This window comes from Symphalangus syndactylus, chromosome 13 (assembly GCF_028878055.3).
Source record: "Symphalangus syndactylus isolate Jambi chromosome 13, NHGRI_mSymSyn1-v2.1_pri, whole genome shotgun sequence".
Lineage (NCBI taxonomy): Eukaryota > Metazoa > Chordata > Mammalia > Primates > Hylobatidae > Symphalangus > Symphalangus syndactylus.
The window spans coordinates 56,802,875-56,828,317 of record NC_072435.2 but is presented as its reverse complement, the minus strand read 5'-3'; the positions used below and the strand labels follow the sequence as shown (position 1 = coordinate 56,828,317).

At 55.4% G+C, this 25,443-nt stretch overlaps 1 protein-coding gene across 1 annotated transcript; it reads left to right on the top strand.

Moving 5' to 3' along the window:
- The first annotated feature begins 7,917 nt into the window (after window positions 1-7,917).
- SLC7A10 (solute carrier family 7 member 10) lies at window positions 7,918-24,965 on the top strand. Its single transcript, XM_055236186.2, has 11 exons — window positions 7,918-8,223; window positions 17,722-17,926; window positions 20,632-20,783; window positions 20,995-21,120; window positions 21,189-21,342; window positions 22,096-22,219; window positions 22,305-22,408; window positions 22,737-22,833; window positions 23,019-23,168; window positions 24,135-24,312; window positions 24,598-24,965. Exons 1-11 carry the CDS (start codon window positions 7,941-7,943, stop codon window positions 24,744-24,746), a joined length of 1,722 nt encoding a protein of 573 aa, XP_055092161.1. The 5' UTR covers window positions 7,918-7,940; the 3' UTR covers window positions 24,747-24,965.
- The last annotated feature ends 478 nt before the right edge of the window (window positions 24,966-25,443 follow it).

Sequence of the window (25,443 nt, the reverse complement as noted above, 5' to 3'; positions counted from 1 at the left end):
TGGTTGTGTGTATGAGTGTGTGAGAGTGTGTGAGTATGCAGTTTGTGTGGTTGTGAGTGTGCAGTTGTGTGTGGTTGTGTGTATGTCACTGTGTGAGAGTGAATATGAGTGGCCGTGTAGGTGGTTGTGTGTGGTTGAGTGCATGTGGTTGTGTGTGTGGTTTTGAGTGTGTGGTTGTGAGCATGAGTGTGTAGCAGTGTGTGGGGTTGTGTGTGGTTGTATGTAGTGTGTGGTTGAGTGCATGTGAGTGTGTGACAGTGTGTATGTGGTCATGCATCTGGGTATGTGAGTGAATGTGGTCGTGCATGTGAGTGTGTGGTTGTGTGTGGTTGTATGTAGTTGTGTGCATGTGAGTGTGTGAGACTGAATGTATGATTATGTATGTGTGGTTGTGCATGTGAGCGTGTGAGTGTGTGAGGTATGAGTGTGTGGGTGTGTGCATGTCAGTGAGAATGTGTGGTTGTGCATGTGTGTGTGAGAGTGTGTGGTTGTGTGCATGTATGTGAGAGCGAGCATGTGGTCGTGCATGTGTGTGACAGCGAGTGTGTGGTTGTGCGTGTGTGTGTAAGACAGTGTGAGATATGAGTGTGTGGTTGGGTGCATGTGAGTGTGTGGGTGCATGTGAGTGTGTGAGAGTGTGTATGTGGTCATGCATGTGGGTGTGTGAGTGTGTATGGCTGTGCATGTGTGTGTGGGGTTGTGTGTGTGGTTGTATGTAGTTGTGTGTGGTTGTGTGAGTGTGTGTCTGGGCAGCCTGATGTCCTGGTACCTGTCTGTGCTCCCTCCCTGTCCTGTTCTTCGGTGAGATTTTGGGGAGGAGACTAGAATGCCCTGGAAATGCCAAGTTGGAAAAGCGAGGTGGGGAAAGGGTGCCCAGGCCAGCCCCCACTCAGGAGCATGCTCACACCCAGGGTTCTTGGGCACTGTCTTAGGCATGTCTTAGGCATCCACTGGGGTGGATGATGGCCATGAGAACCAGGGGAGACCACCCCCCAGGGGCAGGCTGCAGGGCCAGGTGTGAATGAGGGCTGCATCGTGGGTGCAGTTTCATCTCTAACTTGGAAATATGTGGGCCTCCTGGGTGTGGGGCTTGCGTGTGTGTTTGCGCCTTTCGCCCACCAGTGCAAGGGTTGAACATGGTTGTTGTGGGGGAAGTCCAGGGAGGGTGCAGAGAGGAGGCAGGAAATGCAGGGCAAGGCCAGAGCAGGTGGGGAGAGAGAAGGAGGCAAGCACGACAGAAACAATGTCCAGGTCTGAGAATCCATGAGACAGAAGCAGAAAGGAGGCCATAAACTAGCAGGTGCTTGCAGCTTGGAGAGGGAATGGTTTGGGGTCAGGATGGTAGAAACCAAGGAAAGACTGGGGCTGCCTGAGGGGATACCTGGGCTGGACCTGGGAGTGTCAAAGAGAATGGAAGTGGCGTAGGAGTGCTGAGTGAGTTTAACACCCACAAGAGACTGTGGAGTCAGAGCAGGCCGCAGACCCCCTCCCAGCATGCAGATCCTGACCCACCCAGGACCCTGCCCAGGCCATGTGTAATGTCCCATGTTTGTCAAAGTGTAACCTACACACACACAAACATGCACCAATCATCTAGTGTTCACCTCGATTAATTTTCATAAATTGAACATACTCGTGAAACCAGCACCCCGATCAATAAGTCAGGCATGATCTGCACTCCAGGGCCCCTCCTCATGCCCCTGCCCAGTTCCCACCCCCAAGAAGGTAAGGATAAACCTCTGTCTCGACTTCTAACATCAGCATTCATTTTGCCTATTCTAGAACTATAAATGGAATCATCCCAGAACTGGATCTCTTGAGACCAAGAATTCAAGACCAGCCTGGGCAACAGAGCCAGACCCTGTCTCTACAAACAAATTTTAAAAATTAGCCAGGCGTGGGGGTGCATGCCTGTAGCTGTAGCTGCTCGGGAGGCTAAGATGGGAGGATCACTTGAGCCCAGATGTTGGAGGCTGCAGTAAACTATGATGGTGCCATTGCACTCCAGCCTGGGCGACAGACTGAGTCTCCGTCTCTTAAAAAAAAATTAATGGAATCATCCCAAAATGTAATCTTGTGTCCAGCTTCTGTTGCTCAACATTGTTTATGAGATTCACCATGTTGCAACATAGTAGCAATTTGTTCATTTCCTTTGCAGCACAGAACTCCGGAATTTACATGTACTCTAAACATGTTAATCCATTCTACTGTTAATGGCTATCTGGGTTGTTTCCAGTTTGGGGCGACTAGGAAGACTGCTATGAATGATACCGTAAATGCCTTTTAGTACATTTATATATTTATTTCTGTTGGAGACATACCTAGGGGTGTATCTTAGTTCATCCTCTCCAGAAAGCAGTGCCTGGGGCAAAAGCTTAGAAGGTACTTCTGTTTCGTTTTGTGTTTTTAGAGATAGGATCTGGCTCTGTCATCCAGGCTGGACTGCAGTGATACCATCATAGCTCATCACTGCAACCTCAAACTTCTGGGCTCAAAGGATCCTCCCGCCTCAGCCTCCTGAGCAGCTGGGACTACAAGCGTGCACCACCACGCCCAGCTAATTTTTAAATTCTTTGCAGAGATGGGGTCTCACTATATTGCCCAGGCTGGCCTCAAACGATCCTCCCCCATCAACCTCCCAAAGTACTGGGATTACAGGCATGAGCCACGGTGCCTGGCCTTAGGTAGAATTTAATTAGGGGGTGCAATTGCAGGGAAGCAAGAGTAAGGGGGAAAGGAAGTGAACAGGGATGGCATGAGAGCCAATATGAGGGTGAGTTTCAGAGCTGGCCACCACTTGGTGCCAAAGGCAGCTGATGCTGAATCTTGTAGTAACATCTTCCAAGAGGTTTTATAAGGAATGTGATTCATAATGGTCCATCTGGGATGAGGTAGAGGGAAGAATTTATCCACTGACTCCTATCTGCCATTTATCCATCTGCCATTGTCCAAGTGAGATAGGAGAACAGGGAAAATGAGGCAGGAAAATAGCAAAGGGAATTGAAAGTTAGATAAAGGGCAGAATAAGTAAAAGCAGAGAGCAGAAGAAGCAAGGTGAGGGGCAGGTGAGCAAGAAGCCAGACAAAAAGCAGAGGTTCAGCAGCCAAAACAAAAGTAAGATAAAAAAGTGAGCAGGGCCGGGCGGCGTGGCTCACACCTGTAATCCCAGCACTTCGGGAGGCCGAAGCAGGTGGGTTACCTGAGGTCAGGAGTTCAAGACCAGCCTGGCCAACATGGTGACCCACTCTCTACTAAAAATACAAAAATTAGCCGGGCGTGGTGGTGGGCGCCTCTAATTACCAGCTACTCAGGAGACTGAGGCAGGAAAATTGCTTGAACCGGGAGGCAGAGGTTTCAGTGAGCCACCGAGATTGCGCCACTGCACTCCAGCCTGGATGATGAGAGTGAGACTCCATCTCAAAAAAAAAAAAAAAAAAAGTGAGCAGTACCCCATGGCCAGCAGGATCCTGACCAAACCAGTAAGGGACTGCTCTTCAGAGATGGGCACGCACATTGGAGAGAAAAGGTATCCTTAACATAACATAACCCCACTATGATAATCAGCTACTTAAGGTTCATACATATGAGCTGCATATCATGCATGTACTTAGGATTATGGGATGGAGGCAAGGTGCAAGTGCACGGGGCACCAAAGTAACTAAGCAACACACCTATCAATCAAAAAGATAGACATTGGCTAGAGATTAGGCAGCCTTGGGAAGACGAGAAAAAAAAAAAACAACATATAGAAGGACCCAAAGTACACTAAACTAATGCTGATCTCATCTGACAGAGATCAGTCCGCTCTTCCTCTCTGAGAGTGGAATACTGCACTTAATACACTTTTTGCTATCTGTATGTGTCTCGTCCAATTCTTTGTTTGAGTCCCCCAGATCCTGGAACTGTGTGGCACCATTCAGTACACAAGGATAGGCCCAAGTGTGCTAACTGGGCCTTTCTGATTGCAAGTTTGCGGGTGCCAGGTTGGTCCCTTATTATCTCATTCCTCAGGGGCATCAGAGAAGCCCTGAGGGTGCTGGCAGGTTGTACCTGTACCTGAAGTGGGAGGAAAAGTGGCAAAGCCTTCACACCAAGGTGAGGCTAGAGGCTGGGGAGGTGGTGTGATATCCAAGAGGTATCTAATACAGAGTGGAGATGCTGGATTTGGAGGTACTGCCAAATGGTTTTCCAAACTGGTGGTACCAACTCCACATCCTTGCCAACACTGGGTGTGTAATTTTCACCATTTTGGTGGCTACTCGGTGGTATCTTATTCTCATTTTAATTTGCATTTCCCTGATGACCCATGAGGTTTGAGGGCCTGTTCAGGAGTTTAACAGTCATTGAACATCCTCTTTTGGGAAGCACCTATTTAAAGTCCTTTTTTTTTTTTTGAGATGGAGTCTCGCTCTGTCACCCAGGCTAGAGTGCAGTGGCATGATCTCAGCTCACTTCAACCTCTGCCTCACAGGTTCAAGCGATTCTCCTGCCTCAGCCTCCTGACTAGCTGGGACCACAGGCACTCACCACCACCCCTGGCCAATCTCTGCATTTTTAGTAGAGACACGGTTTCACCATGTTGGCCAGGCTGGTCTCGAACTCCTGATCTCAAGTGATTCACCTGCCTTGGCCTTCCAAAGTACTGGGGTTACAGGCATGAACCACCACGTCTGGCCTATTTTAAAACTTTTTCCTATTGATTTGATACATATTTTTCAATACAACTCATACACTTATATTTTTAGATATAAGTCCTTTATCAGCCATATGTATTGAAATAACTTCTCTTATATGTGGCTTACTCTTTCCTCTTTAATCATGTCTTCTGACTGACAGAAGTTTCTAATCTCAATGTAGTCCAATCTGTCACTTTCTTACTGTGTTTCTTGTGTCTGTTTAAGAAAATGTATCTATTCTCTCCCCTAAGTTTTCTTCTAGCAGCTTTGATGTTTCACCTTTCACACGTACATTTCACATGTACATCACCTGGGACTGGTTTTAGGGTATAATGCAAGGGTGATATTAAAAGGGTTTTGGTTTTTTTCTTCAATATATAGATCCACCACCACTTATTGAAAAGCCTGTCCTTTCTCCACTGTTCTGCAATATCAACATTGTCATAATAAACCAGGATGGGTCTGTTTCTGGATTTCTGTTTTCTTCCACCAGTAGATTTGTTTATCTTTGCATCAATGCCACACTCTCTTCCTTACTGTAGTATAAGTCCTCCAGATTTGTTCTTCTTCACATACTTTTTAGAATCAGCTTGTTGAGTTTCATCCCTCCAAAAAAGCCTTGTAATCAACAACAAAGTTGTCTGGTGCTTTGATCAAAATTACATTGGATGTATTTATCAATTCTATAGATCAATGTGGAGACCAACATTTTAAATTCCAATCTATGAACATGGTATATCCCTCCATTAGCTTATGTCTTTAACAATTTCTCTCAGAAATGTTTTGTAGTTTCTTGCATAAAAATTGTACACATCATTCACTAGAATTATTCTTAGGTATTTGATTTTATGCTATTATTAATTTCATTTTCTAATTATTGCTAGTATATAGAATACAATTAGTTTCTGTATATTAAGCTTCTGTCTAGTGACTTTGCTAAATGAACTTGTCTTCCTTAAATTAGCCTGTAACTTTTTTTCTACATACTGAATCACATCATATGTGAATGGCAGCTTTATCTCTCCCTTTACTATCTTCATACCTTTTTACTTATTTTTCTTGTCTTATTGCTCTGGCTAGGACCTCCAGTACACTATTGTATAGAATATTGATGAGTGCCAACATCCCTTCTCATTTTCAATCTCAGTAGAAAAGCATTCACATTTTCACCATTAAACACGATGTCAGCTGTAGGGTTTTTGTTTGTTTCTTGGTTTCTTGGAGATTTGTTTTTAGGTAGATACTTTTATCAGATTAAGGAGGTTCTCTTCTGTTTCTATTTGCTAAGAGTTCTTTTGTTTACATCACGGATGACTGTTTTTTACATCTGTTGAGGTTTTCCTTTTTTCTCTCTATTAATGTGGAGAATCATGCTGATTGGTTTTTGGATGGTAAACCAATCCTACTAACCTTTTGTTCCCATTGAAACTTGCAGGTTCTAGTTCAATTCCAAGAAAAGGACCTCCTGAGCTATGGGGCCTGGGTGACAACATACAAACTCCAGCCTGTGCCAAGCCCTAGGCCGACCTTTCCCCCAAAAACGCATACTCCACATTCCAGGTCCCAGAGAGACACCCTCGAAAACCACAGGCTTCAGAGCTGCGAGGCTTGCGCCAGCCCCTGCCCCTTGGCAAGCTGCCCCTGATTGCACCAGCCCTGGCTAGACCGTCTCCCAGCAGACCCTAGAATTGCAAGGGCAACTGGGGGGCTGGGGAGAGTCAAACCAGAAGGTCGAGGCCCCTGGCCCCCAACACCCGCGACAATCAGGGGTCTCCGGAGCCAGGGCTGCCCCTACCCTGCGCGAGGCTCCTTTAAGAGAGTCGGTCTCTGAATGGTCTCTGGGGCTGGAGGCGGAGGGCGCCAAGAATGCCGGTCTCCGACGACAGAAGCGAGAGGGATGCAGCTTCGCCGGGTGGCCTCCCCCTCCGCGTCCCCCTAGCACGTCCACCCTGGATCTTCCCGCTCCTACTCCTACCCGAAGTCCCCGCCCCCAACTTCGAAGCTCCGGTGTGCCTACAAACGCCGGCCCCGCCCCGCTCCCACCTCCACGCCCCGCCCCTGCCCGGGACCCGCCCCCGCCCTGTCCCACCCGGGTCCACCCTGCGGCCGTCGGACCCCTGGCAGGGCCCCAGCAAACCCGGAGGCCGCCACTGGGGGGAAGGACGGGGCGCCCGGCGAAGCCTCATCCACATGCAGGGGACGGCGCGTCGCGGCGGCCGCCAGGAAGAAACAAAGGCTGTTCCGCTGCCGGTCGCACAGTGCCAGGCTCGCCCCGCCCGCCGCCCCGGTGGCCCCGACGCGGCCCCCCTGGATCTGTTCCGCCGGCATCGGCTGCACAGTCCGGACGGCTTCCCGGAGGAGGCAGCCTCCCTCGGATCCCCGCACTCCTGACCCTCTCCCGCGACCACAGCTTCCTTCTCCGTGTCTCCCGGGCATTCCAGGTCGCCTGGCCTCCTTGAGCCGGGCTGGATCGCGCGGGACCTGCACCAGAGACCCGAGTTCTAGTCCGCTGAGCCCTCACTCTGACCTGGGACGAGGAGCCTGTAGAGGAGACCTCAGGCCAGAGGTGGCCCAGAGCCTGGTGGGGTGGGCGAGCCGTGTCCAGGACTCCTCACAGGTCTTGGGTCCCCGTGATGAGAATGAGAGCGCCCAGGATCTTCACCTCGACCCTCAGGCCTTTGATGCAGGGTGCATAGGACACCCAGACCCCTCAGAGGAGTTCCAGACCTCAACCTCCACCCCTCCTGAGGTTGTCCTCCTGGGAGCCAAGGGGGCACGAGAAAGGGTTTGGTCTCAGCCCTGCACTTGCTCGGCGATCGCTACTGATCTCTGGGCCTCAGCTTCCACCCTCACCCTGGGAGCTGTCTCCTACACACACACACACACACACACACACACACACCCCGTGCAGGCATAGAGTACTAAAGGGAGCACACACTGGATCCCCACACGCGGCCAGCTGCTATTCTTGCCGTCCCCCTCAGCCTCCCTGAGCGCAGGGATTGTCTTGTCTCGGAGCTCTGCTCCCCCACCCGGCCCCAAGAATGGATGTAACTCAGGGAACTGGAGGGTCCCTTCCTTCACCCAACTGGGAAGTCCTTCCTAGATCTGCCCCTAGTTCTTTCCTTCCCGCTCAGGCCGGGACTGGGGGAGGGGGCGTTCCCTTTAAGGGAGGCGGGGGAGGGGGCTGCGGGCCGGCCCTCCTTCCGCCCCTCCCGGGCCCCAGCCGCCCGGGGCCCCCAGTCCCGGGCCCAGCGCCAGCGCATGCGCCCGCCTGTGGGCGCTGTCCCGGCTGCGAGGGCCGTGAGCTCACGGACCGACGGACCGACGGACCGACGGGCGGCCGGCCGGACAGACGGGGCAGCGCAGGGAGCGGGGAAGCGGCGGGACAGCGACATGGCCGGCCACACGCAGCAGCCGAGCGGGCGCGGGAACCCCAGGCCTGCGCCCTCGCTCTCCCCAGTCCCAGGCCCCGTCCCCGGCGCCTCGGAGCGGGTGGCGCTCAAGAAGGAGATCGGGCTGCTGAGCGCCTGCACCATCATCATCGGTGAGCTGGACCCAGGCGGGCGGGCGCCGGGCGGAGGCCGAATGAGGGGCGCAGCCGCCCCGAACGAGGGGCGCCCCCTCTCCGAGCGCTCGGACGGGTGTGCCTGGGGAACCTGCGGTCTGGCCTCAGACAGCACTATGACCGCGGGAAGGGCAGGGGCTGCTAGCCCCGGGTGCCAAAGCTCCGTGTTCCCACCTCCCGGCCGCCTGCACTGGGGGAGTTTTGGGACCCTCCACCGCTGGACTCTTCCTCCTGACTCGATTTTGCTGCAGGGCTTTTGCAAGGCAGTTACCCTCAGTTTCCTCATCTGTGAAATGGCCATGACTACAGTCCTGCGATTAGCGCAGGAACTTGACCAGTGTAGGGGCTGGTCAGGCTGCGGCAGGCTGAGCTCCCCAAGTTCTGGACCGTAGGTCAGTCTGAGTACCTACTGTGTGCAGGGTCCAGGTGCCACGCAGTGCAGTGACTTTATTCTTGGAAAGCAGGAGGGCCTGTGAGTAGAGTGAACAAGTGCAGCCTGCACAGAGGGGACGGAGGTTCAGAGCACGCAATGACTGCAGGGTTTGGCAGCAGGACCCAGGAAAGGGGGCGGGTTAGCCAGCGACTGGGGGAAGGGGGCAGCAGCGGGCAGACCCAGCCTGCAGAAGGCCAGCTGCTCCCTGGGCTGGGATCCTGGTGGGCACTGGACACTCGCCTGGTCTGGAGGCCTTGGACTTCAAAGTCCCCACCTGAGAATGGGTCCATGTCCTGCCCCCACATAGGGATTTCTGGGTAGGCAGAGAGCTCAGGGGTCATGGGAATGGCAGTGGTATTTTTCCACTCTCTGTCCCAGGTCATGGATACTGACTTGTTTCTTTGTCTACACAGGGTGCCTCTGAGCCCCTCCAGGGAGGGACAGGAGAAGTGGTTTGGGGGGATGAGTGACTGGGGCCTCGACTGTTCTCACCTTACTGCCAGCCAGTCTTCCCGGTCCCCTGCCAGTGAGAGCCGCTTGTGTCTTCATTGCCTTCCCACCCTCAGACCCCTGGAGATGGAGAAAGTTTGGGGGCTCAATAGGGCAGACCCAGGGTCTTCACCTCGTCCTCTCATAACCCCACATTAGCAGCTCTTCACATCCAGAGTTGCCCCTGAACACAGCCCCTGGCCAGGTCACTCCACCATCTCACCCCCTCCCCTTAGAATGCTGTCTCCCAGACCCTGGTCCTGACCTGGCCCTGGGAGCTTCTTGGCCTAGAATGCCCCTGCCTGACGGACGGTCTGCTGGAAGGAAGGGCTGGTTCCAGAGATTTTGCCAGGGCACTAGTTAGAGCTTCTTCTTGGCCCATACCCTCTCCAGGAACTGTCCTCCAGGGAAGGGGAAGCTCACACCATGAGTGGGTCATAGGACTGAGACCATGCCTAGAACCAGCTATAGCTCCAGGCAGGTGCAGAGAGACACAGTTCCGCCTGGGCTCCTCAGCTAAGCCCAGCATCCTTGACCTGTCTTCCTACTCTATCCGCTCCCCACATCCCATCCTCCCCAGGCCACAGGGAGGCTGCCTGGCTCCTTTCTCCCCAGAAGGGGGCCCTGGTGGTAGTGGTGATGGTGGAGGTGGTGGTGGTGGGAGTGGAGAAGTCCAACTCCACTATCACCCTCCTTTTCCAGGACAGACTCTGTAAGTTTCCCATGCAGCCCAGGTCTGCCCTGACAGCTCCCCTACCCTTCAGTTCCTTCCTGCTGTGCCCAAGTCCACTACCTTGGCCTCCAAACCTTGAAGACTGAGCCAGGGTGAAGGGCCACTTGGCCAGCCAAGGATGCTGGATTCAGCTACAAAACTCAAGCCCGGGGCACTCAGTGGTGGTCTTGGGGAGCCTTGGTCTTGGCCTGGCCTGGGGAGCCTTTGAGGATTACAGCAGGCAGGAGGCTGGACGAGACAGGAAAAAACAAGGAGAGATCAACTTCAGCCAGAAGGTGATAGGAGGTGGGGACTGGGCAGGTGAGGACTGAGCGGGGGTCTGCACTGCCTTCCCCACCTGATGTACTAACGGTCGCCCCTCCCCAGCCCACCCTACTTTTCTGCCCCAGGTGGGCTCACTCTCTCTCCACCAATACCCTGGGGAGCCTGGTCAGAACAAAAAATGTCTGCAAAGTGTCATATTTTAGCTCTAAAAGTCGAGAACTTGACATCCTGCTTCCTTTCCTTTCCTTTCCTTTCCTTTCCTTTCCTTTCCTTTCCTTCCTTTCTTTCTTTCTTTCTCTTTTTCTCTCTTTCTTTTTTTTTTTTTTTTCTGAGACAGAGTCTGGCTGTGTCCCCCAGGCTGGAGTGCAGTGGCACAACCTCAGCTCATTGCAACCTCCGCCTCCGGAGTTCAAGTAATTCTCCTGCGTCAGCCTCCCTAGTAGCTAGGATTACAGGCACGCACCACCATGTCCAGCTAATTTTTGTATTTTCAGTAGAGACAGAGTTTCACCACGTTGGCCAGGCTGGTCTCGAACTCCTAACCTCAAGTGATCTGCCTGCCTTGGCCTCCCAAAGTGCTGGGATTACAGGTGTGAGCCACCCTGCCCAGGCAACGTTCTGCTTCATAATCTACCTTGGTTTGTTACTGTTATTGAACGCTATTTCTAAAACTTCCACAGCAACCCTCCTAGGAGATCCTATCACTCTCTCCCTCATGTGTACCCTCTGCTCCAGCTCAGACTGGGAAGTGAGGCTTTCGAGAATGGGAAGACCTGGAATGGCAGGCTATGGGCTGGCGTGAGACTCACGTCAAGTGTGTTTAAGGCAGGGCCCGCTGGCCACCGCAAGCGCAGATGGAAGGGAATCGGCCAGGCTGGAGGAAATAGAACTGTCTGGGGCAGGGGGTCTGCAGGACATCATCACATCCAAAATCTGTTCAGAAAAACACCTCCTACTACCTTATGAAAACATGTTCTTCCTTTATCTCATTTGAATCTCATGCCCACCTTGCAGGGGAGGAATTTTTATACCCATTTTCCAGAGTGGAAACTAAGGTTGGAAGTGAAATGATACCGCTCCAAGGGGTAGGCTCAGGATTCGGAACCAGATTTGGGCTCTATTCCCAGTCCAGTGCCTATTTTATTTTATTTTATTATTTTATTTTATTTTATGAGACAAGCTCTTGCTCCATAGCACAAACTATAGTGCAGTGGCATGATCATAGCTCACTGCAGCCTCGACCTCCCAGGCTCAAGCAATCCTCCCACCTCAGCCTTCCAAACAGCTGGAACCACAGGCGCCCACCACCACGCCTAGCTAATTTTTGTATTTTTTGTAGAGACTGGGTTTTGCCGTGTTGCCCAGGCTGATCTCAAATTCCTAGGCTGAAGTGATCCTCCCACCTCAGCCTCCCAGAGTGTTAGGGTTACAGAGGGGAGCCATCGTGCGCGGTCCCAGTGCCCTTTATACTGTTCTGATGCTGGGCAAATTGGGGCCAGAGTCAGAGCCCTGACGGGGGAGGGTTGGGGACCAAGCTGGGAGCTTGTCCAACTAGGCTTCACTGAGCTCCTACTCCACTATGGGTGGACAAACAAACAGACGGCCAGGGAAGTCTGCCTCCCCGTCGGCGGCTGGACTCACAGGCCTCTCATACTGACCCAGGAACCTCGGCCAGCTCCCTCGCCGGATCCACAACCCAAGGAACACACCCAGGTCCTCCAAAGTGGGAGTCCCCCCTGGGTCTGCTGACCAGGCCCTTCCTCTGCTCTCTCTTTGACTTGAGAGTCCAGCTCCTGCAGGGGTTTGTGGGTCAGATGTGTGTTCAGGGACTCAGGAGTTGACTTCATGAACCTCAACTCCTCAGGAACCAATCCCTGCTCACCCAGCCTCAGTCAGCCAGGACCCTCCCTGGTCTCCAGGGTTGCAAGTGGCTGGGCTTCCCAGAGGGTTGGACCTCTGCAGAACCCCAGCCCCTCCTCACCGGGGCCCTGGGGAGCCATACAACTGTGCAGGGGCTTAGCTGTTCCCCACCACAGTTCCATTTACAGGTGAGGAAATTGAAGCAACCTGCCCTGGGCTCAGATGCCCTCGGTGTGCTCTGGGACCCCAAGGGAAGCCCCAACTATAATTTCGGGGGCCTGCCAGTCCTAGGCACACTCATCCATCTATTCAACCACTACATACTGAACTGTGTCAGGCACTGGCTTATGTGCCAGAGACACCATGGGGGGGTCAAGACAAACAAAATCCATCTCCTGGTGTGGGAGTCCGGCAAACAAGATGAACAAGCTGAATGCGTATATTGTTAAGTGCTAAGACCAGACAGTCAAGCCAGGAAGGAGGATGGAGAGAGCCAGGGTGGGGGATTTCAGTTTGGAAATGAGCTGAGATCTGGGGTGGGGTTCAGTGTGAGCAGGGCATTGCAAGCTATGTTAAGGGCATTGCCTTTTGCTCTCTGTGAAGCAGGAGCCCTGGGCTTTGAGCAGAGGGATGATGGGATGGGGCTTACAGGGCCCACTATGGAGAAGAGGCAGCGGGAGAAGAAGTGGGAGGAGGAAGGCCGGTCAGGAGGCTACCTGGGTGTCCCCGGGCAAGAGACCACGGTGGCTCAGGGCAGGGCGGTGGCCATGGTGGTGTCAGAGGAGGTTCCATTCCGGATGAGTTTGGAAGATGACAGCCAAAGGATTTGTGATGGAATGGAGGTCCTGGGGGAGAAAGAGAGGAATCATGGGCGACTCAAGGTTGTGGCCCAAGCAATTGGGAGGATGTTTTGCCATTTATTGATCAGGGAAGACCGAGAGGAGCATTTTGGGGACAAGGAGGTAAAAGTCGGGAATTCTGTTTTGAACATGGAAAGTCCATGATGTCCACGGCTGAGTGGTTCGTTGCATATACAGGTTTCATTTAGCAGAGCGGTCTATGCTAGGGATATAAATTTAGGAGTTGCCAGCAGAAGTCAAGGTAATAGATGAGGTCTATGTATCTATAAAGAAAGCATAAAAAGAAAAGAGAAGAAGCCCCGGGACTGAGCCCTGGGGACGCAGTGTCTAGAACTCAAGCAAGATAAGGGATTCTGAAAAGGAGAAGCCAGTAAGGCCGAGGGGAGGCCAGGAGGCCGAGTGAGGAGGAAGCAATCCACTTGCCACATGATGCTGATGCGTCAATAACGTGGCCTAGGGCTCGACTGTTGCGTTTGGCAACGTGGAACTCACCGGTGACCATGAGAAGCCTCAGCCAGGAGACAGGGCCCCAGGCGAGGTTTGCTTGGCTGAGCTGGCTGAGCTGAACAAGCCGGAGAGGGCTGCACACTTCCGCTCATCTCCTGTCTCCAAAGGAAAGTGGGTTAGGCTGGAGTCGGGTGCCGGCCAAGTGGCAGTTCCAGGCACATCCTGGATGTCCCCACTCACCTCCTTGGGGTGCTGCCCAGACCTCAGTGGTCACAGTCAGCATCCCGGAGAGGTGCCTGACACAGGCTTACTGTGAGGATGTGAGGACACCCGTGCGCTTGGCGGGGGTAGGCTTCACCCAGGCTGCAGCCAATCACCCCGGGGTGTTGGGGTCCCGGGTGGCTCAGGTCTCAGAGGAAAGATGGGGCTGCCTAGGGGGTCTCCAAGGCAGATGGCAGTGCGTAGTGAGATCCAAATCACTTCCCATGGCCTCTGATGTGCCAGACAGGATCAAGAGAATGCCTGCATCAAATAAAAGAATCCCTTCCCAGCCATCATCCAGGTACCATGGCCGTGGGGCGATGTCCAGATTGCAGGGGCCATGGTGGCTGGTCAGGGAGAGCTTCCTGGAGGTGGTGTTGCTTCAGGGAGACCAGTGAGCTGGGGAGAGGCCTATCACAGTGAGGGACATGGCCCCTGAGCAGACTGTTTCCTTGGCCCAGCACAGATATGCAGGGTGCATCCTCCCTGCTGAAGTCAGGGTCGGACTAGCCCTCTGCTGCCCCCTAGCCCAGTGGCCCCACCTGACAGATGGGGAAACTGGGGCTCGGAAGGGCAGCACTGGCCTGAGTCACACAGTCGGGTCCAGAATGTGCTTCAAGGCATGAGGACTGGTGCCAGTGTCCTGGCCCGACAGGCCCTCCCTGCCCCCCCACCAAATCAGACTGCACATTCCCCACACACACCACAGGAGGTGGCTCACTCTGCGATTCGACCTCCATGGGCCGCCCCTGTGACCTCAGTGGTCTGCCGCTGCCTCCAGAAATAGGTCAGCACGCACCACAGCGGCCACGGGGAACAATGGCCCTTTCTTCGTTCCTCCAAGAAGTTAAGTAAGCCCCATCAGGCCAAACATCTTAATGTGATAAAAGCTACCCAGCGAAGGCTCAGGGAAGAGGGGCGGGTGGTGGAGACTCTGGGAAGGCCGACTTGAGGGGCAGTCACTTCCTCGCCTACCTGCCCAGAGCTCTGGCCCACGGAGGACCTGCAGGGACCACTGAGCTGTCATCTCACTGGGTGGACAGGAACGTGGAGGCCTTAGAACCCACATCTCTCTGGTCAGCCATGGGTCAGATACCCAACAGGGGCTCAGTGGTATCTCCAGGCCCATCCTGTGGCCCCTCATCCTGTTCCACTCTGAGTTCCTGCCCCTCTAAACCAGGTTCCCCCAAGGGCTGGGCTTCTTCATCGCTGCTCCCCGAATCAGGTAGATCTGCTTGGCTGAAATACGGGGTCTGGGAAGGGAGACCCTCTGACCCTCCCACACCACTGGGAGGAACCCCGGGCAGCCCCCTTCCAGCTCCAGTAATCTGGCCAGGCATGGTGGCTCATGCCTGTAATCTCAGCACTTTGGGAGGCCGAGGTGGGTGGATCACTTGAGGTCAGGAGTTCAAGACCAGCCTGGCCAACATGGTGAAACCCCGTCTCTACTGAAAAAAAAGAAAGAAAGAAATCCACTGGTCCCTCCCACACCCCTCCTATAATCATTGGAGCATTGGAGGCCCCCATCCCTGTCCACACAGGCCCCTCCCTCCTCCGTGCCCAAGCCCGCAGCCCCGGCTGCTCCATGCAGTGCCCCACCCACCCTTCATGGTGCCGGGAGCAGCCAGTGTGTGGAGTGCGTGATGCGATTTTCTGCCACCTTCAAACATGATCCTGGGGGAGATGCTGCGAGTGGTCTAGGCCCAGAGGGAGAAACCCCTGAGGACCTCAGAGACATTGGCTAACGCCTGTGGTCCTTTGAGCCACAAGGGAGAAAGTCCTGAACTGTGGCCTGAGGCCACGTGTTCCAAACAATAGTGGCCTCTCCACCCCTGGCAAGCCCAGTATCCGAGTCTTCAGCCACTGGGCACAAGGCTAGTGATACGGCCCTGGAAGATAGGGTGCCAGATGTGGCTTCCCCGGAGCTCCACCCAAGAGGCCCCGCCAAGGAGAAGCATGGTGGGCTCTGTGCAGGGTGGGTGGCTCAGGGCCTGGGATGCTCCCAGCGTGAACATGCTCAGCTCCTTCCAAGGCCACCCAGCCCCCGCTGGCTTCCAACCTCCCTGGCTTTCGGCAAATCCCAGTCCGCCAGGTCCTGAGAACAGAGGCTCTGCTGCCGGATGGAGGGAACTCAAAGGCTCTTTAGAAACCTTACGGCCCACCCAGGCCTGGGCCGCTCTGCGAGATGAGAGAGGCGCTTCTCTCCCCCAAGAGGTAGACTAAGCGTACAGCTTACCTCTGGGGGTTGAGGCACAGGAATTAGTTCGTCCTTATCTGGATGTATTTAGGGCTCCTGGGATGTGACCGGAAAACTGAGTGGGGCATCGTAGCTGTCCAGACTGGAAATCTGTGTCGGCTGGGGGTGGGGGCAGTGGGGGAGCACCGTGGACAAGGAGTGAATACAAATTGGCGGCTACAACCGTGTCCTTATCCAGCCCCCTGCGGGCCCGGCAGGTGGAGGAGGTGGACTCCCGCTCTGAGGGAGATGGACCCGTCCTCTCAGGACCCGGTCTGGTGTAGCCATTGCATAGAGAACGACGTTGGTCCTACCAGGGCTGTTTGTTCATATGGCCCGAGGTTCTGGGTTTATTTCTTCTTGGACAGGCCCTAGTGCAGATCTCTAGTGACGTTACCTGATTCATGTGCACAGATGGTGAGACCCATATAACCCAGAACATTGTCCCTCTTTGCAGAGCTCAGGGCTCAGCAGGCACTCAGAGTCTTGCTCATCCTGGGAACCTACTCTACAGACCATAGTTGGCCCCTCTGAATGTTTCCCATCATGTCAGAAAGCAGAGGGGCCGGGCACAGTGGCTCTTGCCTGTAATCCCAGCACTTTGGGAGGCCTAAGTGGGTGGTCGATTGAGCCCAGGAGTTCAAGACCAGCCTCGGCAACATAGTGGGACCCTTCAACTCTACAACTTTTTTTATTAGCCGGGTGTGGTGGCACTCACCTGTAATCCTAGCACTTTGGGAAGCCAAGCAGGGAGGATCACTTGAGCCCAGGAGTTGGAGACCAGCCTGGGCAATATAGTGAGACCCTGTCTCTACAAAAAGTAAAAAAAACGTGGGTGTGGTAATTCACCTGGAGTCCCAGCTACTAGGGAGACTGAGATGGGAGAATCTCTTGAGCCCAGGAGTCCCAGGCTGCAGTAAGCTATGATCGTACCACTGCACTCCAGCCAGGGTGGCAGAGCGAGACCCTGTCTAAATGAAAGAAAGAAGCTGGGCACAGTGACTCACGCCTATAATCCCAGCAATTTGGGAGGCCAAGGCGGGTGGATCACTTGAGGTCAGGAATTGGAGACCAGCCTGATCAACAGGGTGAAAACCCATCTCTACTAAAAAAATACAAAAAATGGTAGCCAGGCGTGTTGGCTCACGCCTGTAATTCGAACTACTTGGGAGGCTGAGGCAGGAGAATTGCTTGAATCCAGGAAGTGGAGGGAAGGGAAGGGGAGGGGGAAGGGGAAGGGGAAGAAGAGAAAGGAAAGGAGAAAGGAAAGGAAAGGAAATTGAAGTAGGAAGAGAAGCCCAAACCTGATGTGGTCAAGGAGGGCTTCATGGAGGAGATGCTACTTCCTGAGCCACTCCATGAGTTTGGACTTTGGCCGGTGGGAAAGTGGCAGGAGGGTGGTTGAAGTTCTGTGTTAGGGGCCAGCTCTGGCCAGCGGGCTGGAGGCAGGACAAGTGGCTGCAGGCTGATACGCCTGGGGCTCTGAAGTAGACATGAGGGCTGAGCATGGGCCTTGTGGGGTGCCTCGGGAGCCACCGTCTGCCGTCGCTCAGGTGGTTCAGCCTCCTCACTTTGCTGGCCCTGCCTCACGGGGGGCAATGGAGGGCTGAGGAAGTCAAACAGGGCCTGTCTCTGGCAGAGGGGCCTGGCCAGCTGAACGAGGTGCCATTTCCCATGTGAGGGACTGAGGAAGGGGCAGATGATGAGCCCAGAATGGCACTTGCTGGGCTTAGGGGCCAGTGGCATTCAACACCTCCAGCCCACCTCCTGCCTCCTCCTCCTCCAGGAAGCACCCCAGGCTCTCTTCCTCCTGGCAGCAGGCAGATCCCCACACAGAAGGCCGGGCTGTGAAGGGGACCCCAGGCCTGATGCCTCCCCATCTCTCCCCCTGCAGGGAACATCATCGGCTCGGGCATCTTCATCTCGCCCAAGGGGGTCCTGGAGCACTCGGGCTCCGTGGGTCTGGCCCTGTTCGTCTGGGTCCTGGGTGGGGGTGTGACGGCTCTGGGCTCCCTCTGCTATGCAGAGCTGGGAGTCGCCATCCCCAAGTCTGGCGGGGACTACGCCTACGTCACAGAGATCTTCGGGGGCCTGGCTGGGTGAGTGTGGGGCACCAGCGGGCAGGGGGACACCCTCTTGGGAATGGGATGGCCAAATGAGCCCTGGCTTCAGTTTCCACTCCTGCTTCTGGCTTCCTAGGGAGGTCGTGGGGGTGGATGGAGAGAAGGTGTGGGGATGCTGGACAGCCTTCTGAGGTCAGGGCAGGTGGAACTGAGGCCCGCTCCACCCCACTGATGTGTGCTGGGCACTCCTGCAGGCCCCTGGGCCTCTCTGGATCTCCTTTTAAATAGAGGTCCCTCTGAACCCCACTCCCTGCCTTGTACTTAAGGAGGGGGGATTCTTACTGTCTGAAACCCCTAGGTAATGTGAGTGCCCAGGCGAGGAGGGGCCTCAATTTTGGTAAACCCATATGTTGCATGAGGAGCAAGGAAGGAAGTGTGATATTCTTACCATATACCCTGCATGAGGTCTTTTTTTTTTTTTTTTGAGACAGAGTCTCGCTCTATTGCCCAGGCTGGAGTGCAATGGCATGATCTCAGCTCACTGCAACCTCTGCCTGCCGGGTTCAAGTGATTCTCCTGCCTCAGCCTCCTGAGTACCTGGGATTATAGGTGCCTGCCACCACGCCTGGCTAATTTTCTTTTGTATTTTTAGTAGAGACGGGGTTTCACCATGTTGGCCAGGCTGGCCTTGAACTCCTGACCTCAGGTGATCCACCCGCCTCAGCCTCCCAAGTGCTAGGATTACTGGAGTAAGGCACTGCAGCCAGCCAGAGGTCTCCTTTCCATAGCACCCTGCTATCCTTCCTTCATTCACCAGGGAATATTTGCTGAGCACCTACTGTGAGCCTCGGGGTGGGAAGGCAGTGATAGAAAGGTCTGTCCCTGTACTCAAGCTGCTCACAGAACAGAAAGGAAGCAGCCCCTTAAATGGGATTAAGGCCTGGAGGAGCCTTGCTTTGAGAGTGTGTACAAGAGGCAGCAGCTACACAGCAAAGAGAACGGTGTGCGCCATCTAGGGAGGACTCCCAGGAAAGCAATGCTTGCCCTGAGGCTGGGAGGAAGAGGATTTTCCCCACCTGGCCTAGCTCACCAGTGAGGAAAGCATCCCAGGATGCGGGTGTGAACAGAGGGTGTGGTGGCCCAGGCGAGCGCAGGGAGTCTGCTGTAGCTAGAGGTGAGGTCAGGTTGGGTTTACGGCAGGTGCCGGGGCTTGGAGAGCATCAGGGGATTGAAGCTGTTGTATTTGTCCAACTGCGTTGTGCCAAGAGCTGCAAAGGTACAGGCAGATTCTAAAATCATTTAGGAGCCTGATTCGAGAGGATAGGGCAGCCAGCATAGCAGAGGGAGAGGTGGGTGCAGCGGAGGTGGCACCCACTTCCCTGCTGAGAGGCTCCTAGATGGTCGGAGGCTCAGAGGAAAAGTCTGGGCTGAAATTTACAAAATTTGGTTCTAAGGGCCAGGGGTCCTTAACTGGGCAGCTTTGGATGGGGAGACCTGCCAGGGCTTACACACCGCTGTGGGCGTGTCTATGGCACTCTCCTCTGGGGAGAGGGTCCTCAAAGGGGCTGGGACCCAAGAAAGCAGAATAATCATGCTTTGGGCCTGGAGAGGACATTCAGGAGGGAGAAGAGGGCCAGGACCTCATCCCTGGGCACGGAACATGCGGGGATGGGCAGAGGGGATGCCTGGCAGGGGAGGAGGGCCATGGAGCTAGGATGTCCCAGAAGCCGAGTAGGGATGGTTGTGCAGAGCAAGGGGCAGGTGATACAGAGATGGCTGATGTCCCCGATGAGGCAGTCCTCTCCCTGGAGGGCTGGCCAGGGGCTAGGACCACCCCCAAGGGCAGACCTGCCCCTGGGTGCAGGAAAGTCCCTGAGAACAGGTCAGACTCACAGTCTGGGTGCCCTGCAGAGGCAAGATTTAGGTAGAAGGGGCATCCATCACTCTCCACCCCCAGCTAGGGCTCTTGGTAAGGTCTAGTCTCTGCACCCCATAGGTGTCCCTCATGGGGAACACAGCTCAGAGTCACCCATCTTCAGCTACAGTACTCTGCGAGAGCCAGGGCTGAAGCTGAGAGGTCTGGGGACAGGGACTCTGGCTCAGGAAACAGCCTCCGTCCAATGGGGGGCCTAGTTGTTATTAGAAAAGCATTTGGTGGCTGGACGCGGTGGCTCACGCCTGTAATCCCAACACTCTGGGAGGCCGAGGCGGGCGGATCACGAGGTCAGGAGATCGAGACCATCCTGGCTAACACTGTGAAACTCCGTCTCTACTAAAAATACAAAAAATTAGCCGGGCATGGGGGCAGGCGCCTGTAGTCCCAGCTACTTGGGAGACTGAGGCAGGAGAATGGCATGACGGGAGGCGGAGGTTGCAGTGAGCCAAGATCATGCCACTGCACTCCAGCCTGGATGACAGAGCAAGACTCCATCTCAAAAAAAAAAAAAAAAAAAAGAAAAGAAAAGAAAAGAGTTTGGTGCCCATGTTGTTCCCAGCGCCTGCCCCACAGCAGCCCTGTCAATGTCTAAGTACTGTAACACCTTCTCTGTTAAAACAGTCTATCAATGCAGCCGCAAGACCTCAACAAGGTCAACCCTGCCTCCCTGGACCGGTGCCGGCATCTGGCAGCCTTGCCAGCCCCTGGGTGCCAGGCCCAGGACAGCCTGCTGCACACATCAGGGCCAGGTTGGCTGGGAAGGGCTCTGGGCAGCCTAAGCCACTCCCACCCCTGCTCCTTCCAGCTTTCTGCTGCTCTGGAGTGCCGTGCTCATCATGTACCCCACCAGCCTTGCTGTCATCTCCATGACCTTCTCCAACTACGTGCTGCAGCCCGTGTTCCCCAACTGCATCCCCCCCGCTGCAGCCTCCCGGGTGCTGTCCATGGCCTGCCTGAGTAAGCGTCCCCTTTGGCTCACTGTCCCCAGATCAGCCACCTGCCCAGGCCCCACCCTGCCCTGAGCGGTAGGACAGAGGGGTGAGATTTCCCTTCGGAAAATTCCAGCTGCTATAGGGGATGCCATTCTCAGGCCGCCTGGACTGGACTTGGCCATGGTCCACTGTGAAAGGTCCCGGCCTCGGCGCCCACCCCCGGCTTCCCTCCGCAGTGCTCCTGACGTGGGTGAACAGCTCCAGCGTGCGCTGGGCCACGCGCATCCAGGACATGTTCACAGGCGGGAAGCTGCTGGCCTTGTCCCTCATCATCGGCGTGGGCCTTCTCCAGATCTTCCAAGGTAGGGCCGAGTCGGGGTAAGGGCCGGGCTGGGGAGATGGTGCTGATCCCCGACTTCTGGGCCTCCAGGACACTTCGAGGAGCTGAGGCCCAGCAACGCCTTTGCTTTCTGGATGATGCCCTCTGTGGGACACCTGGCCCTGGCCTTCCTCCAGGGCTCCTTCGCCTTCAGTGGCTGGAACTTCCTCAACTATGTCACCGAGGAGATGGTTGACGCCCGAAAGTGAGTGGGGCCCCTGACTAGGCCCTGGGAAGCTGCCAGGCCCTCTGGTGGGACAGGCAGCCTCTCCGCCCAGCCCCACTGCCACCCAAGGCTCAGGCTGGTCCTCAGTGGCCCATGCCTGTTGCCCTGCAAAAATGGCCCTGGAAAGAAAGCCGGGGGGCTTGCATTCTAGCCTGGCCCTGTTCTCTCTGGCTATGGACACGTCACAGCCCCTTGCAGGGCCTCAGAAAGGCTGAATATCATCATCCTGCTGTAAATAGATCCAGAGATTTGCATTTGGCCTAAAATTATGCATATGCACACAATATGGTCCCTGCGAATGAAGCCAATGACTGCGTCTGATGCTCGGCCAGGGATCTCGACAGTGAACCTTTGCAGCTGAGCGAGCTGGGACTGGAAAGTTCCAGGAAGACTCTGGGTCTGTGGACTGGGCTCTGGGGCCTTTTGGGGAGTTTCCCAGGCTGATTTTGGCTGTATGCGATTTTATCTTTCTGCACAGACATCAGACCCTGTCCTCAGGATGTGATGCGGCCCCTCCCCCATCTCCCATCCTACCAGCCTGTGTCCAGGTGGGGGTGGGGCAGGGCAGACAGCAGGGTCCCTGTGTCTCGGGCAGCAATGCTGCCCCCTTTCTTGCCCCAATATCCCCAGCAGACACAAGAGATGGAGACTATGAGCTGCTCTTGTGGCTGGGTCTCAGGGGTCCTGCACCCTCAGGAGCTGACGCTGACGCACTCCACTGCCTGTCCCCAGGAACCTACCTCGCGCCATCTTCATCTCCATCCCACTGGTGACCTTCGTGTACACCTTCACCAACATTGCCTACTTCACGGCCATGTCCCCCCAGGAGCTGCTCTCCTCCAATGCGGTGGCTGTGGTGAGTGGGCCCTCGCTCAGTCCCTGGCTCCTGCCCAGGCCCCTGCCCCGGCCTTACACACGGCCTCTCTCCTGTGCCCACCCAGACCTTTGGGGAGAAGCTGCTGGGCTACTTTTCTTGGGTCATGCCCGTCTCCGTGGCTCTGTCAACCTTCGGAGGGATCAATGGCTACCTGTTCACCTACTCCAGGTGACTGCACTGGGGAGACGTGGGCATGGGGAGGGAAGGCTGGGGCGCAGGTGTGCGCCAGTCATGCCACGGGCCAGAGGAAGGGAAACCTGCCAGGGGGAGGGGTCCGCCTGAAGCTGGGGTGATGATCCCACACCAGTAACAAGTGTCTGATCACAACTGGGAGGCAAAGAAAGCAAGAGGGAGGCAGGTTGGATGAGGGGAAGAACTGTCCAGTGGGGCTGCTGGGCCTGGAGCAGGAGGTCAGAGGTGACAGCTTAAGAGGGACATCAGGTCCAGAGCTGAGACCCAGGATATGGCTGGTGCCCATCTCTGTCCCCAACGCTAGGCTGTGCTTCTCTGGAGCCCGCGAGGGGCACCTGCCCAGCCTGCTGGCCATGATCCATGTCAGACACTGCACCCCCATCCCCGCCCTCCTCGTCTGTGTAAGTTGGGGGACCTGGGCCAGGCAGGGCGTGGAGGCAGGGCTACCCGGCAATGCAGGACCTTCAGGGTAATGGCAGGGGTGAGCCATTCCAGGGCGGGGGTGTGGGGTGGGGCCAGGGCTCATCCTGCAGGGGCGTCAGGAGGCAGGCTAGGAGCCAGCCGTCAGCCCCAGGTCCTCTCCCAGTGCGGGGCCACAGCCATCATCATGCTCGTGGGCGACACGTACACACTCATCAACTACGTGTCCTTCATCAACTACCTCTGCTATGGCGTCACCATCCTGGGCCTGCTGCTGCTGCGCTGGAGGCGGCCTGCGCTCCACAGGCCCATCAAGGTGAGGCCCTGGGACGGATGGCCCTGTGCCGGGCGCTGCCAGAGCCACCCCTACATCCACAGTGGGCACCAGGGGCAGGTGGGATGGGAGGTGCCAGCTTTTGTGGAGTGTTGGGCCCTGCTCAGGGCTCTCTGTGCACTGAGGCATCCACTTCTCATAGTAGCCCCATGAGGACAGAGCTTTGAATGCTCCCAGTGTACACAGATGGGGAAAATGAGGCTCAGGACTGGACACAGGGGCTCATGCCCATCCCAGCACTTTGGGAGGCCGAGGTGGGAGGATTGCTGGAGCCCAGGAGTTTGAGACCAACCTGGGCAACATAACGAGACTTCCTCTCTGCAAAAAGTTAAAAGGATTAGCCTGGTGTGGTGGTGCGCACCTGTGGTCCTAGCTACTTGGGAGGCTGAAGTGGGAGGATCGCTTGAGCCTGGGAGGTTGAGGCTGCAGTGAGCGGTGCTAGGGCCACTGTACTCCAACCTGGGTGACAGAGGGAGACCCTGTCTCCAAAAAAAAAAAGAAAATGAGACTCAGGATCTGTTCAAGGTCACAAAGGCTGCCAGGATTCCATGAGCCCACACAAAAACAGAAGACCATAGCCTGAGCTAAAAGCAAAGCCCCCCATGTGTATATAAATCGTTAAGTGAAGTGCTCAGTGCCTGAAATGTGAAACACCAAAAAATCACCGACCTCCGGCCAAGAGCAAGCGTCAAGTCCACATGCAACCGCTGTGTGGAGCTCGGTGCTGCTGAGACTTCGAAAAATCCTCAGCAAAACTGGCCAACGGCCTGACCCATGAATTGGCCTCCAACACACTGGGCTATTGCCAAGAGGGGGTGTAGTGGGTGCAATTGCCCTTCAGGCCTCAGCTCCCAGGGAAGGGAGGAAAATTCCCCAGATCCCCAGGGGTCGGGGGTGCAGACAGCTGGGGGCCCTGCACCATCGGTGTTTCTGCTCCCCCTTCCCCAGGTGAACCTTCTCATCCCCGTGGCATACTTGGTCTTCTGGGCCTTCCTGCTGGTCTTCAGCTTCATCTCAGAGCCTATGGTCTGTGGGGTCGGCGTCATCATCATCCTTACGGGGGTGCCCATTTTCTTTCTGGGAGTGTTCTGGAGAAGCAAACCAAAGTGTGTGCACAGACTCACAGGTGAGCCGGGCAGCTGCAGGTCACCCGGCACAGGGGGCCGGGGCCTGGAGACCGGACCTCCCTCTTAGAGGCTCACCCCAGAGCAGGGTGTCCTAGCAGCTGAGGTGGGAACACAGGGCCCAGCCGCCGCCAAATGTCTCTTCCCAAGATGTACCCAAAGTTTCCAGAACCACGTGTACCAACGGAGCAGCTCCCTGAAGACCCCTGCCCAAGGGGAGTGTCCGGAGCTGGGGGTCACCTCTATCCCGAGAGGTCAGGCCCCAAGGTCCATCTGTCTGTCCTCAGATTCCATGACACGCTGGGGCCAGGAGCTGTGTTTCGTGGTCTACCCCCAGGACGCCCCCGAAGAGGAGGAGAATGGCCCCTGCCCACCCTCCCTGCTGCCTGCCACAGACAAACCCTCGAAGCCACAATCAGATGTTTATAGAGACTGAAGCAGCTGTTTCTGTTTACATGTTGTTTATTGAGGAGGTGTTTTGGCAAAAAAGTTTTGTCTTTTTTTTTTTCTGGGAAAAAAAAAAAAAAAGATACGACTCTTAGAAGCCTGTTTTAAGGAAGCCCTAAAATGTGGACTGGGTTTCCTATCTTAGCACTGCCCTGCTAGCTTTTCCTGAAAAGGCCTATAAATAAACAGGGCTGGCTGTTCGCTCGCACTATGGGGAGTCCCTGATGGGCACAGACGGGAGTGGCTGGGGCATACCTTGGTGGGTGCACACATGTTGCTGGCCAGGAAGATGCTGTGGCAGGCCCTGGAGGAGGCTCTCGACATTAGGGGTCTTTGCTGCTTGACACAGGCACTCCCTACCATGGCACCCAGAGTCCCCCTGCCCTAAAGGGATGTCAAGGATGGGGGAGCAGCTCAGTCCGCCCCTACCCCAGGCCGCTCGATGCCAGTCTGAGCTCGGCCACCCAGGAGAGCTCCCGGGCTCCCAGCTGAGATTGTCTTTCTTCCCATAAATCACCACAGAGTGAAGGTCAGGACTTCAGAGCCCACAGTCTCACCCTGGCTTACAGGTGGGGAAACTGAGGCCCTGAGATAGGATGGAACAGACGTGGCCACTGCTGTTGGTGCCTCGGCCTCTCTGTCCCCAGAAAGCACAAAGCAGCATGTCCTGGGGGCTTTGAGGCCTG

Excerpts from the sequence above, each read along its gene's own strand:
- SLC7A10 (XM_055236186.2), top strand. The coding sequence starts at position 7,941 with ATGCGCCCGCCTGTGGGCGCTGTCCCGGCTGCGAGGGCCGTGAGCTCA. Across the intron at positions 8,224-17,721 it reads CGCCTGCACCATCATCATCG|GGAACATCATCGGCTCGGGC; the intron begins GTGAGCTGGACC and ends CTCCCCCTGCAG. Across the intron at positions 23,169-24,134 it reads CGCTCCACAGGCCCATCAAG|GTGAACCTTCTCATCCCCGT; the intron begins GTGAGGCCCTGG and ends CCCCTTCCCCAG.